The sequence below is a fragment of the Chanodichthys erythropterus genome, chromosome 3 (assembly GCF_024489055.1).
Source record: "Chanodichthys erythropterus isolate Z2021 chromosome 3, ASM2448905v1, whole genome shotgun sequence".
Lineage (NCBI taxonomy): Eukaryota > Metazoa > Chordata > Actinopteri > Cypriniformes > Xenocyprididae > Chanodichthys > Chanodichthys erythropterus.
The window spans coordinates 8,215,065-8,228,940 of record NC_090223.1 but is presented as its reverse complement, the minus strand read 5'-3'; the positions used below and the strand labels follow the sequence as shown (position 1 = coordinate 8,228,940).

At 37.9% G+C, this 13,876-nt stretch overlaps 1 protein-coding gene across 3 annotated transcripts in view; it reads right to left on the bottom strand.

The window, feature by feature from the left end:
* Nucleotides 1-13,876, bottom strand: part of LOC137017018 (uncharacterized) — a 90,688-nt gene that overhangs the window by 32,374 nt on the left and 44,438 nt on the right. For 2 of the 3 annotated variants that reach the window (XM_067380906.1, XM_067380907.1), the window contains exons 9-10: nt 11,836-12,141; nt 10,873-11,178 (exon numbers count right to left, since the gene is read on the bottom strand). In XM_067380906.1, the coding sequence (XP_067237007.1) occupies nt 10,873-11,178; nt 11,836-12,141 (612 nt within the window). Of the gene's footprint in view, nt 1-1,603; nt 2,055-10,872; nt 11,179-11,835; nt 12,142-13,876 lie in introns of all 3 variants that reach the window. The other variant, XR_010894539.1, reaches the window with a different exon arrangement.

Below are 13,876 nucleotides of genomic sequence, written 5' to 3'. Positions count from 1 at the left end.
ATGAGATTGGTATTGGCCCGATACAGATACTAGTACTATACTACCGATACTAGTATCGGTGCATCCCTACTTATTAGATGGATGGCTTAGAAATTGATGTAATGGATTAGTGTGTCTCACAGCACCATGTTGTGATATGTGCTTAAATGGATAGTATTGCAAGCTATAGATTAAACTATAGATTAATCGCCTTTACAGTCAAATGCTGTCAAATACTGCGTTTTAAACAGTATTTGCACAGCAAAATAAGCCATTGTGATTAGAAACTAGGGCTGGGTAAAAATATCGATTCATCAATGCATTGCAATTATTTGTTTCTCAATTCAATATCGATTAATCAAATCCTATGAATCGATTCAGCCCACCGGCCAGTGGCGGCACTGTGGGCAACACTCTAGTGAGAGCGTTCAGCGCTGTACAAGACGCGCTTTACCAAAACAGTAAGATGGCAGACAGCAGCTGCACTCCGTTCAAGCCTGCACCACCAACGTTAAAAGCCGATGTTTGGGCTCATTTTGGATTCCACTGTAAGCCGGGAACAAATGAAGAGGTGGATAAAACCAAAGTGGTCTGTAAGCATTGCCACACCATTCTTAAATATTGTAACAACACAACTAACTTGCGCAACCACGTAGCCCGACACCATGCAGATCTAATGCAACAAAAACAATCTAGCGTGGCTAAGCCGGATGATTCTAAACAGACACAACTCGACAAAGCCTTTCACAGCAAATTTCCTTCAGGCTCCGTTCGTGCACAGAAGATAACAGGATCCGTGGCTGTCTACATCTGTAAAGACTTACGCCATATAGTGTTGTTGAAAACGTGGGCTTTAAATACATGGTCAACACACTTGAGCCACAGTACACCATACCTACGCGTAAACATCACAGAAGTGGCCATGCCAAAGCTTTACATAGAGGTTAAGACTGAGGTTTTGGAGTCCTTAATGTCGGCAGAAAAAGTGGCGCTTACCTGCGATGGCTGGACCTCCAGAGCGACCGACCTGTACGTAACCATCATGTCTCATTTTATTTTAACTGATTGGGTCCTTATGTCAAACATCCTGCAGACCAGAGCACTCTTTGAAAGCCACACAGGGAACAATATTGCTAAATTGCTCACCGAGGCAATGAATGAATGGGGCTTGAATGACAAAGTGCCAGCAATGGTAACAGATAACGCAGCTAACATGCTATGAGCAGTTGGACTGACAGAGACATTGCACATTGGTTGTTTTGCACATGTCTTAATCTTGGCATCACAGGCTGCTCTCAAGATGCCTGCAGTATCAAGGCTTCTAGTCAGACTGAGGCGGATCTCCGCATTTTTCCACCAGAGCACCATAGCCAGCCATGAACTTAAAAAAAAAACAGAAACTGCTGGACCTCCCACAGCACAAGTTAGTGAACGATGTACCAACGCGTTGGAATAGTGCATTTGACATGGTGGATAGATTTTTAGAACAGCAAGCTGCTATCTCTGCTGCACTACTTGCCCCCGAGATAAGAAAACAAAAGAAAGATCTGAGCTCCCTTACAGAGGCAGACATAACAGCAGCAGAGGCTGTTGCAATGGCTCTGAAGCCACTGAAGAAAGCCACCTTAGTCATATCTCAAGAAGGAACCCCAACTCTGTCATCGCCCCTCTGAGAGCAAGACTTCTGGAAGAGATGCATCCGGCCCCGAGTGATCCTGTGATGGTGAAGGAGATGAAATCTGCTGTGCATCAGGATCTCCAGAAAAGGTATTTATTATCATTATGACACTTTATTCTAAGACAGTTGTTTTGTATTATACTAATTTCATAATGATAATTTTTATATTTTTTTTTTTGTAATAGAAATGTATGATATTTATTTTAAGGTACACAGGCTTAAAGGAACATCTGTACTTAGCTTCTGCCCTGGACCCACGCTTTAAGGCCCTGCGTTTTTTGACTGATGATGAGCGTGAGGAAGTCTTCGCCCAACTCACTGATGACACTAAAGGTGATGATACACGGGGCAACTTTTTGAGCAATGTTGCTGGGCAATGTTGCCGTCAACGGGCAACCTGATGAGACACAGGGCAACTAATTAGGGCAACAGACAGTTGGCAACAACCAATCAGAGAGGAGCAAATCTATTGCCAACTCAATAAATACTTTATTATAAACACTTGTTAGGCACATTATTTCAACTTTTCAAATATTTTCTTCATTTTTATTAAAAATAAATGCCTTTCCGATCTGATTTGTGACAGGAAAAGGGAGAAGAGCGAGTTCGGCAAAAGGCGGATTCGAACCCGCGTCGATCGCATCAAAAGCTATTCAAATGTCAAACGCCCTACAGCCTACGCTACTACAGACGTTGAAGAATCCCGTCATTTTAGTATTTAACTGAAATCATTCAATAGCTTCATTACAGCATACACACATTACTTTCGGACAGTTGTTGGTATTTTAAGCAATATATGAGGTAAATTCCGTTTTGGGTTGACGCATGACAACTTACTAGCGTAAAAAGATAAAAGTTCACACTCCTTTTCTCCGCTCCACTGCCGCTGAGAGGCCGCCATCTTGTTTGAATTTTTTCTGAAATCTCCGAACCGGTCACGTGATCGGCTGCTAACATTCTGATTGGAGGATCTCAAAAAATTGCCCACAACCGATCTAACGTATCCAGTTATAAATTTGTTGCTCATTCTCAATGGGAAAGTGCCCAAGCAACGTTGCTCGGCAACATTGCCCGGCAACATTGCTCAAAAAGTTGCCCCATGTATCATCACCTTAAGACACTGGCAACTGAAAAAAGTACTGTATAGTGTGGATAAAAACATTATGTATTTTTATTATTAATGATACACTGCAATTATGAATTTAAACTAGTGGTGGGCATAGATAATTTTTTTTTAATCTAGATTAATCTAGATTAAAATGGCTCATTTGAATTCTGCCGAAGACATTCAGAATATGTGAGATACCCAAATTGTCCCTGCGTCCCAATGTCCGTACTATCCATCCTAAATAGTATGTGAGATTAAAATAAGTGTGTCCCAAAGCATAGTATGTTGAAAAGAGTATGCCAAAAGTCCCCGGATGGTCTACTATTTCCGGTAGATTTTGGAAGTGTGGATCCGTGCACACTATAGAGGCTAATATTGCCCACAACCCATTGCGCATTGGACGAGGATTCAGTTCAGAGCTACAAACACGAGTAAAAAGTGTTAAAAACTACAAAACATGGCGGATATGCCATCGATCGAAGCTGAGAGGTTTGAGTGACTAATAATCAGTTCAACCTAATAGAAAATATTTATTTAATGTTATCTGTGTTATTTTTCATCTGCAAATACCAATGTGGTAAAGATCTGATTGGCCATTAACTTTTAAATGCATCATTATGCATTAATATGAGGTGAGTTTCATACTCCACATGAAAGACTCGTGACTACAGATCAACGTGCTGCATTTCTCTCTGATACGGTAGGAAATTAACTAAATGAAATGTGGAGGATGTAAGATGATTGACAGGGCAGTTTACAGTGACTGGATGCGACAGAGAGAAAAGACGCGATTGTAGCGTGATAGTATGTCCCAAAGCTTGTCTACTCTTTTGCTACACACTCAAAAGTAAGTACTTTTTGTTCACAGAAAGAGTATATACTTTTAGGGCGTAGTAGAAGTAGGCGATTTGGGACGCAGCAAATGACTAAAAGTAATCCGCCATTTTGTCCGACAAAGCAGATAGGAGTTAGAAGATTAACCTCGGTGGAGTTAAACTTGAAAAATTCTGTATATTGACGTCTTTCCACGTTTGAAACAACATTGATTCTCATGTTTATTTGATGCTATAAATGGACTCGTAGTAAGAGATGATCGGTTTACGAGCCTGTTGAGCTGAGGTGCTACAGCAATCTGTCACGACCATGGTCACGACATATTAAAGAGCCACAAAACACTTTGTATATCATAATTAACCTGCTATGTCTACGTGTTGTCAGTGTCCTCTTTGCTCCGTGATGCATTTATCACTCTGTGTGGAGTGACAGCGCCACGGCTTGTCGGACAAAGCAACAGTAACTAAGGGGGGCGGGTCTTTGAGAAGGGTCAGTTCGGCTAGGATACATCTGCGCTAAAATATCAAGGTGAAAGTCATCATAGCTTGCGTAGTATAGACCCAGCTCCCAACCCAACTTTGAGAATAGATTAACTGCGATATTTTTTTTATCGCCCGATAAGAGTCTCACGTTAACGCAGCACGTTAACGCTGATAACGGCCCACCACTAATTTAAACCTAACTATATTGTTATATACACTATTTTGAAAAGGGTGATAACTATTTACAATACAATTCCTTTGCTTTCTCAACAGAGTGGACCAATAAATGCAGAGGCCAATGAAGCAGAACCAGCTGAGGACTCTGGACCCCCATCCAAGAAGAAAAGAGACTCTTGTGCATTGGCAGATCTCCTTGGGCAGACATATACTCCAGAAGCAGACTCCATAAAAACAAGAGATGATGCAGTAGATGAGGTGATGAAGTACAAAGAGGTAAAACCAGAACCACTCAGCACTAATCCACTCAGCTGGTGGAAGGAACATGAGGTGGAATTGACCAATAAACCATGACAGGAAACATGCTGGGGTCAATTTGTCCTTAAACATTGGTAATACTGCACACATTATTTAAAAATATACTCGGGTACTTAATTACTTGTGCATTTACTTATTATTGAATCGATATTGAATGTAATAAATCAATATCCAATCGAAATTGAATCGAATCGAAGCCTCAAGAATCGAAATCGAATCGAATTGGAATTCCTAACAATACCCAGCCCTATTACAAACGCTATTACAGACGCATATTTAACGGCGTTTTAGTGTGCATTTTTATGCAGTCCATCTTGCCATATGACGGTGTAAAAAAAAAATGCCATTTTGGTTGCACAGTCTTTTACGGCATTTTGCTTATAGTATAATGAGTCACGCTCATGATTTCCACAGCCAGTAGGTTTGAATGGGTTTCACCCAATCAGTGGTAACTGAGTCAGACCAAAGCAATTCAGCACGGATCATTTTAGCCAAGAGTGCCTATGAATTGATCGGATATATTATTCAACTTAAAAGATACTTTTCATGCTAGTAAAAAAACTGAACACTAGCTTAAAGTAATATTTCCAAAACGAGGAATTGTCCCTGTAACAGAAACGAGATAGTGTTTAAAAGTTGTGCAACATATCATGTGGTAGCAGTTGATAGCCTGCTTTTTCCGTATCGCTGGTTCGTGGTCCGCTCTTAGCATGGGATTGAAAGTATTTGCTGTTAAAAAACCCCCACCCTAATCTTTTTTTTGCAAGCTATTTTTTTTATGATATCCACCTTGTTTTGTTTATCTATTAAAATATTGTTGAATTTGGGGTTTCAGTTACATTGTCAATATTAGAAAATAAACACCATAGTAATTATTTTTTATATGATAAACATATTCAAAGGCCATCGAAAGACAACATCCAGCTGATTGAGATATAATATAATAGTGACATCCGTCACTTGGTCATTTGCTGGGAAAAGAGGATGACCTCATCCAGGCATACAAAAGTATCAAGAACAGTTACTGTGCTGGGCTGCGTTTCTCAAAAGCATCGTGAGTTGATCATGGAGACAATTGTTTCTAATTGGTGCTACGATGGCTAAAATGACAGCGAATATTTACTATGCTTTTGAGAAACTCACCCCTGGATGCATTTTGTACCTACATTTGTTAAAACCTTATACAATTCAACATTTTAATGCTGGAAAGATTTTCGAGATAAAATACATGTTTGTTTTATAGTGTGAGAATGGAGATGTGCAGCAATATCTCCTGCAGCGCAAAGCCTTCTGGGGTCTCATTTATAAAGCGCGCGTACGCACAAAACGGGGCTGGAAGCGTGCGTACACCAGTTCCTGCGCAAAGGTTGTGATCTATAAAAACAAACTTGACGGGAGAATGTGCGCACCTTTAAGCAAACTTTGAGCCGTGCGTACGCACATTCTGGAGACAAAAGTGATATGAATTGAGATAGTGGATGTGCTACTTTCGATCACTTTTCCAGTGACACGCTGTTTTAATGACAGCGAGGAGTGCTGGAAGCACAATAATTCCTCTTTAAACTAAACTGCAGATGTTATGACAAAATAATTTTTCGAGAATGACGATCAGTGATGCACACTTAACTTAGATATTATGGAAGACACTGCTGGATTCGGTGGTCGAACGGTCCGTTGTTCAGTTTGAATAGGTCCAATAATATCTTACTGTACAACCACAGCTGCAGGAGGTGTTGATGTTGTGTGAAGGATCTTCAAACAGTTACCACTGTATTTGAAGGATATCAATTTGAGGAAAACGGTAAGATTTGCATGTTTTCTTTTTAAAATACTTTGTCAGTGACGCGCCGAGTCAGACAATTACACTGCAATAAATCAGTAGTCCGATCTGTTTCCACTAAAAATAGCCTATAAACTTCCTAAAATATGTGTTCACCTTATCAGCAAAACTGCATAAATTTGATTTGAATTGTTTAAAACTATTAAAATACTATCTGGCCAGTGGAAATGAATGAATCAACTCTATCATAAAACCTTTATCTGAAGTATTTTATACAATTTTGTTTTTATGGATATTTTGATATATTTATTCTAAAACATAAAGAGGATATTGGATGATCTTTATCAATATAATGTGTGGCACAAATGGCATTTATAGTCCAAATCTAATATTTTCCAATGTCTTGTACCTTTGACGGTGTTAACCGTGGTGTCACGTGGATGGGAATATGTATGGAAATTATATGCAGATAAGATTATGCATAGTAAAACTAGGCGTCGTAAGCTCAATATATGGTGATTTCGGGGAGGAGACAGGGTGGAGATGGACGTACACACAATCTTCCGCTGACTGGGATTTATAAAGGGATTTGTACGCAGGTTCTGGCGTACGCATGGTTTTATAAATCAGATTTCTTTTGTGCGTACGTACACTTTTAGTAGGGATCCTATGCACAGTTTTATAAATGAGATCCCTGAACATTTCTGTCTGAAATGAGGAGGATTGTTTTGGAGGGCCAGCAAGTCGTGTTTGCAATCTGGCTAAAACCTGTGCGATTATTCTTGGACTCACTCACACAGTTCCTGAGTTTCGGTTTATTTATTAGACATGCATTTTTTTTTCTTAAATTCATGTTTTATTATTACATTATATTCATTAAATAACATTAATACATTTCGCCACATGAAGACTAAAATATTTTTGCACTTTCGATTGTCCAGTTCAGAGTAAAACAAGAACTCTGGTGTTTATGCAACCGGCTGCTGGTCTTTGGTCAGACAAAGGCTGACTGTGAAGGGAGAACTTATGACTCAAACAAGATGATTAATGATGTGCACCTGAATGGAATGAACTAATAATGCGGAGCGGGAAAACTGAACAAAGGGTTTCAATGGGTCTGAAGCTCCAAACATTTTGCTGCTTGTTTACACCTTTTTCCTGATTAATCTACTTGCTTGACTGCCCCATTAACATTAATCGTTTGGGATGCTTCCCTCATTTGCTCTGATAGTCGAAAATATATAAATTTTTTAGTTTCCTGTTGTGACAGCGGAACACTCAAGTTTACTTTAATAATCAAATCACAACAAACTATAAAGTCTCAGATGGAGTTATCAGGGGCCATATTCAGAAAACATCTTAAGGCTAAAAGTAGCTCCTAACTTGCCGATTTAGGAGAAACTTAAAAATAATGGGCGTGTCAGTCCTAATTTTAGGAGTCCTACATTTTTGCTCTAAGAGTATTTCACAAAGCATTTTAGCACTAAAAGTAGCTCCTAAATCTGTGAAACATTAGGAGTAGTCAAGAGGACTCCTAAATCACTAAGACCAAATCACAAACAGTCCTAATCCACCCAAAGACACTGAACACCATTGAGGGAATAGAGGATAGAGCCTTGGGTGCTGAACCTTTTCTTCCTAAATGCAATACAATTTGATTTATAGATTTGAATCTATGATGAGATGCCAAAAATAAATTTTTAATAAATAAATATTGTCTGATTAACCACTGCCAAAGGTTTCATGAGTTCACACTCACAAATGATTGAACAGATCAATATATATATATATATATGTTTTACTCTGTATATTTTACTCTATATATATTATAAGCGTATTTGGTGTGCTGTCCAAAGGGATCGAGGGCTCCGAGCTTGAAATTTAGCCCAAACCCAAAGTTCTCCCTGTATCCCAAGCCGAGTGAGAAGCAGGGTGGCGGAGGGATAGATAGGTATTTTATTTTGACTATGGTAACATTTTTATTAAAAAAATATTTATTTGAATAGGGCAACATTTGTATTTTAAAACATTTATTTGAATATGGAAACATGACACCACATTCTAATATATTTCTATGATTAAATCGCTGACTCCTCCCCCATCAGCCAATCACTGTGTGTTTACTCCATAGCAACGAGGTCAACCCCGCCCTTACTCTTAGCTTAAGACTTCAGTCTACTCCTTAATAAAAGTTGGTCTCAGCAGCTTTGTGAATAGATTTTAAGAGAAAACGCTTAGCTAAGAACTTTTACTGCTATTTAGGAAAACTCTTAGTGGTAAGATAAAATGTTCTGTGAATACGGCCCCAGATCTCTAGTAGCTAAAAGTTTCTCAGTTTTTTTTTTTTTTTTTGCATAAAACCTGGTTAGACTTGATATTATTTATTTATTTTTGGGCTAAAACATTTCTTTTATTAAAAAAATGTATATGAACAAAAAATATGAATATGAATTAAAAAAATATATAAATAAAAACAATAATCCTGTACATTTAAACTTAAATAACTTTATCATCATGGGCGTTTCCTCCAGTTAGGAAAGGGAGGCAGTGCCTCCTCAAAAAATAGGATGAGAAAATAATCCATATTACTTATAAAACACCACAAATATTACAAATTATGTCATTAAAAAGAGCACAACTCATGCATATTTCTTAAGGAACGCTGCCAAACAGCGACACCCGCAGGTAAAGTTACACAGAGGAGTCATGTCTCCCTTTCGTCTCATAGAAAACCATAGAAAATCATCAGACCCCGGCGTGCAGTGGGTTTTGTGGGGGGTAATTGAGAATGAATGGGGGAAAGTCACGTGAGAGAAGGCAATGTCTCCATCGCGCTATGATTGGATACGATTGATTTGTGCGATAAATCCCGCCTCTTGTTGACTTGTGTGTACCGCGCGTCAGTTTCACTGAACAAATGATGGCGTCAGTGGGAAGACTAATTGAAAAGTAAGTAAACAGATCACAGTTAGATATCACCGCTTTATGTCACGTCAAAATCAAACTTCAAATGGACTGAAAGCTTGATGACTGTGGGGGTTTTAGTGTAATCAGCTTGGTGAAATTAAAAATACATCTTCGTGTTGTCAAGAGAAATGGAGTGTTCTCTTCTAAACAATTTGAAAAAGATGTAATAAAAAAGCAGAAAATTGTTGAACTTGGAGAATCTCTGGGGTCTATGAAGTTTTCATAATGTGACACAAAAACACATGCTGTGGCTCGAGAGTGTAAACCACATCCTGTAAAGATGACAGATGATGCGTTATGTGTGTAGATGATCATGGGTTCTGGGGGAGAGAAGCATTGTTGTGTGTAACTGATAATGAAGACCGTTAGGAAATAAATGTCTAGCAAAATAGAAATCTGATAAAAATGTATAATAAAGAAATGTGTGTATTGCTTAAGCCATTGATGCGAATACAAAATGCATTGACGCAAGTAAAAAAGGTGATAGACAAGTAACAGCAATTGACGCATGCAGGTAATATGTTAACGCAAGTAGAGACCACATGTGGTTAAATGAAAAGATAAAGTGCGTCAAAAGAGAATATAAATACATGGGCCTTTATAGCTCTCAGAGGAGTAGTAGTAGTTGTGTAGTTTTGCTGAAGAAACAAAGAGCATACGACTCCAGACCACAACCCTCAGAAGATCAAAGAAGACACCTGATTCTCTTAGAGAAGAACATATACTGAATAGAGAATTTAAAATGTAATTATTTATCTGGCCCATGGATCTTCCAGCTTAGCTGGCATAGAGTGTGTATTTAGCTTTTGCCTTTGCAAGAAATAATAAAATGAGAATGATGGGCGTGACTCATTATACTATAAGCAAAACACCGTAAAAGACGCACACTCTGTGCAACCAAAACAGCGTTTTTTACGGCATCATATGGACGGCATAAAAGTGGCGCTTTTCATGCACATTAAAACACCGTTAAATACGCATCATTGACACATTTTCATGTGTTTTTTACAGCGTTTGTTATCACACCGGCGTATTTTGTGGCACAAATACTGTTTAAATCGCCGTATTTGACAGCGTTTGATTGTAAAAGCGATTAATCTATAGCGTAATTCTGACCCTTTTGGCTTGCCATAGGATAGTTCACTCATGTCATCCCAAATCTGCATTACTTTATTCTGTGAAACAAAAAAAGATATTTTGAAAAATGTTTGGGTCCAAACAAGATTGGACACCATTATATGGAAGGAAAAACACTTTAGTGCTCCATAGAAAGAAAGTCAGTCATTCCAGTAACACCGAGTTCACATAAAACGGTCATTCTCCCGATACAACCTGGATCAAATTCAAACTGCTGAAGTTTGAGGAGTTTTTGGAGCTTTGAAGTTTTGTTTCCCACTTTAAATGGATGGACAGAAATCTTGTGATGAATAAAAGTCTTGTGGGTTTGGGACGACATGAGGGCATTTTTGGCTGAACTGTCCTTTAAGAACGACACAATACTGATCTAAAATAAAATCATAATAACAATGAAAGTAAATATTTCACTCACCAATATGAATAACAATGAATAACTTCAATGAGGCTTTGCCATTTCTGATGATCTTTAGTTTGTATTCTCCAGCATGGATAGCTCTGATCTTCTTGATGGTGAGATCTCCAGTCTGATGATTCAGATCCACATTTGGTTTAAATCTATAATCCCTGTACTCAGACTCTTCTTCACACTTTTCTTCTGTGTTTTTATCTATGAGCCAGTTGTCATGTCCAAACATCCAGAATATCTTATCTCCTGTCTGTATTTTAGCTCGTAGAGTCACATCCGCCTCCTCCATCACTGGCACTGAATTCTCTTCATCTGTCAAAGAAACAGAAAAAAATAAGAGAAATCAGAACAAGAAAACCAACAGCAGTAGAAATAAAAGACATATCATGAATAATGATCAGGAATAATGAGGAGGATTGTGACTGATAAAGTTGATCAAACAATCCTGCAGACAGAAGCAACACAGTCTGTGTGAAGAACAGTTTCAGAACAGACAACAGCATCTGAAAGAAGACTGTCTGAAGCTGCTTCATTGAGGAACCACATCTGTCTGAAACACCACAAACCAGCTCTGACTAAATACATTCATAAATTAATTCATTATTGTTCAATTCAAATTAATTAATCTGTAACTGACTGTATTTACAGTTGACTTCATGAAAAATACCACATGACCTTTCTGAGTCTTACAGCTTTGATAAAATAGAGACACATTTGAACACATTTTCAGTCCAGAATGATCAAACTCTGTCCATTAATTCCTCTAGAAGGTCTTGATCCTGACATTACAGTGTGTTGATTTCTACATCAGTATAGATCTGCTATGGAAGCAGTGCAGTGATATGATGAACAGCTCAGAGTTTCTCCATCATTAATATAACACAACTGAACACTTTTATCATCATATTTTGACACAAGGTCTGTCATATACACTGCTGCTGTTTCACTGAAAGACTTTGTGTTACTCACCAAAGACGGTAAGCCTGAAGAGTCTGAATGTTGAATAATCTCTGGTATTGAACTCTAGTTTATATAATCCAGCATGTTCAGGTCTGGTTTGTTGAATGATGAGAGATCCAGTCCGAGGGTCCAGCTTCATTTGGCCTCTGAATTCATCAGCAAACCATTGACTGTTCTCAGGGTACTTTTCAGTCATTTCAGCTATGAGTTTCTCTCCAAACTTCCACTGTATTTTATCATCCTTCTGTATATCAGAATTAGTATCATACAGAGTGACAGAATCTCCCTTCGGCACTGATTTATTCTCTTGATGTCCTGCATCATCACAGAAACAGAGAAATATAGATCAGAAATCAGAACCAGAAAACCAACAACATCAGACAACAAAATATTACTGATCAATTGTTCAACATCTGAAAGGTTTCATTCACTCAGTTTAAAAATAAGGTAAAAGAAGCAAATGGGGGGGGGGGGGGGTCATGTTCTTCTGGTCATTCAGAAAAACGTTCATTGTCGATCACAAGACAGATAACATGCAAACATCAGCCTGTTTCACACTAGACGAGTAAGTGAAGCGTATAAAAGCTTGCAGGAACAGGATGTGAGTTAAATGATCAGAGAAGTCCTGTGTTCATCACCAGAGAGAAGTCAGCAGATTCACTGGAAGACGGGTTATAATTACAAGGTCAAGAAAGAAATAACCTATAAATTACAATCAGATCAATAAGATGCATTCAGAAAACAGACAGATTGAATTTTTATTTCATGGTCACTTAAAGGCGACACACTGATCAGTACAGGAGGTGACATGAATACAACACAAGCAATGTTTCGCATCAGTGATTTGATAATGCATTGTGTAGTGTACACTAGGACAGACAGGCTAAGATTAAAGCTTGGCTAGGGAAGATAGCTACTGACAGTTTCTGGAAATGTAGTTACAAACAGAAAAAAAAAAAAACATTTACATATTCACAAAACATTTTATCTTACCACTAAGAGTTCTCCTAAATAACAGTAAGAGTTCTTAGCCAAAAGTTTCCTCTTAATACCTATTCACAAAGCTGCTGAGACCAGCAATAACAAGCACTTATTTATGGTAACTTGTAAGACACTTACTAGTGGTTTATACACGGTAATTATGTTGTACTCAGGGACACTAGTAAGTAAAACAAAATTTTCAAGAAATAAAGTAATTGTTTTTGCTGCACTGTGTATGTAATTTATAGAGTGTTTTATGAACTGGTAATTTATGAATTGCTCTCCACAACAGTGCATCTTATTTTATAGTCCTTACTAGTTAATATGCTTAAGCTTATTATTACAAAGGTTAAAGAGCTGGTAATTTCTATGTAATGTTTATGTATAATGATGCACTTTATTTTACAATTATATTTCCATGTACTTACAGTGGTGATCAAAATTATTGGCACCCTTGGTAAATATGATAAAAGGTGACTGTAAAAATAAATCTGCATTGTTTATCTTTTTGATCTTTAATTCATAAAATTAGCAAAAGTCTAATCTTTCATTGAAGGAAAATAATTAAAAGTAGGGGGAAAGTCACATTATGAAATAAATGTTTTTCTCCAAAACACGTTGGCCATAATTATTAGCACCCCTAGAATTTTTTATGAGTAAAATATCTCTGAAGTTTATTCCCATTCATATTTAATTTTTTTTTAGCACACCAGGGTGATCATGAACATGAAATTGTCCAGCCATGACTTCCTGTTCCACAGGACTATAAACATGAGGAAACACAAAGGCCAAATTCCCTTAATTATTCATCACAATGAGTAAAACCAAATAATATAGTTCTGATGTGCAGCAAAAGATTGTTGAGCTTCACAAAATAGAAAGTGGCTGTAAGAAAATAGCTAAAGCATTGAAAATCCCCATTTCCACCATCAGGGCAATAATTAGGAAGTTCCAATCAACTAAAGATGTTACAAATCCGCCTGGAAGAGGACATGTGTCTAAATCGTCCTAATGAGTGGTGAGGAGGAAAGTTTGAGTGGCCAAAGACTCTCCAAGGATCACAGTTGGA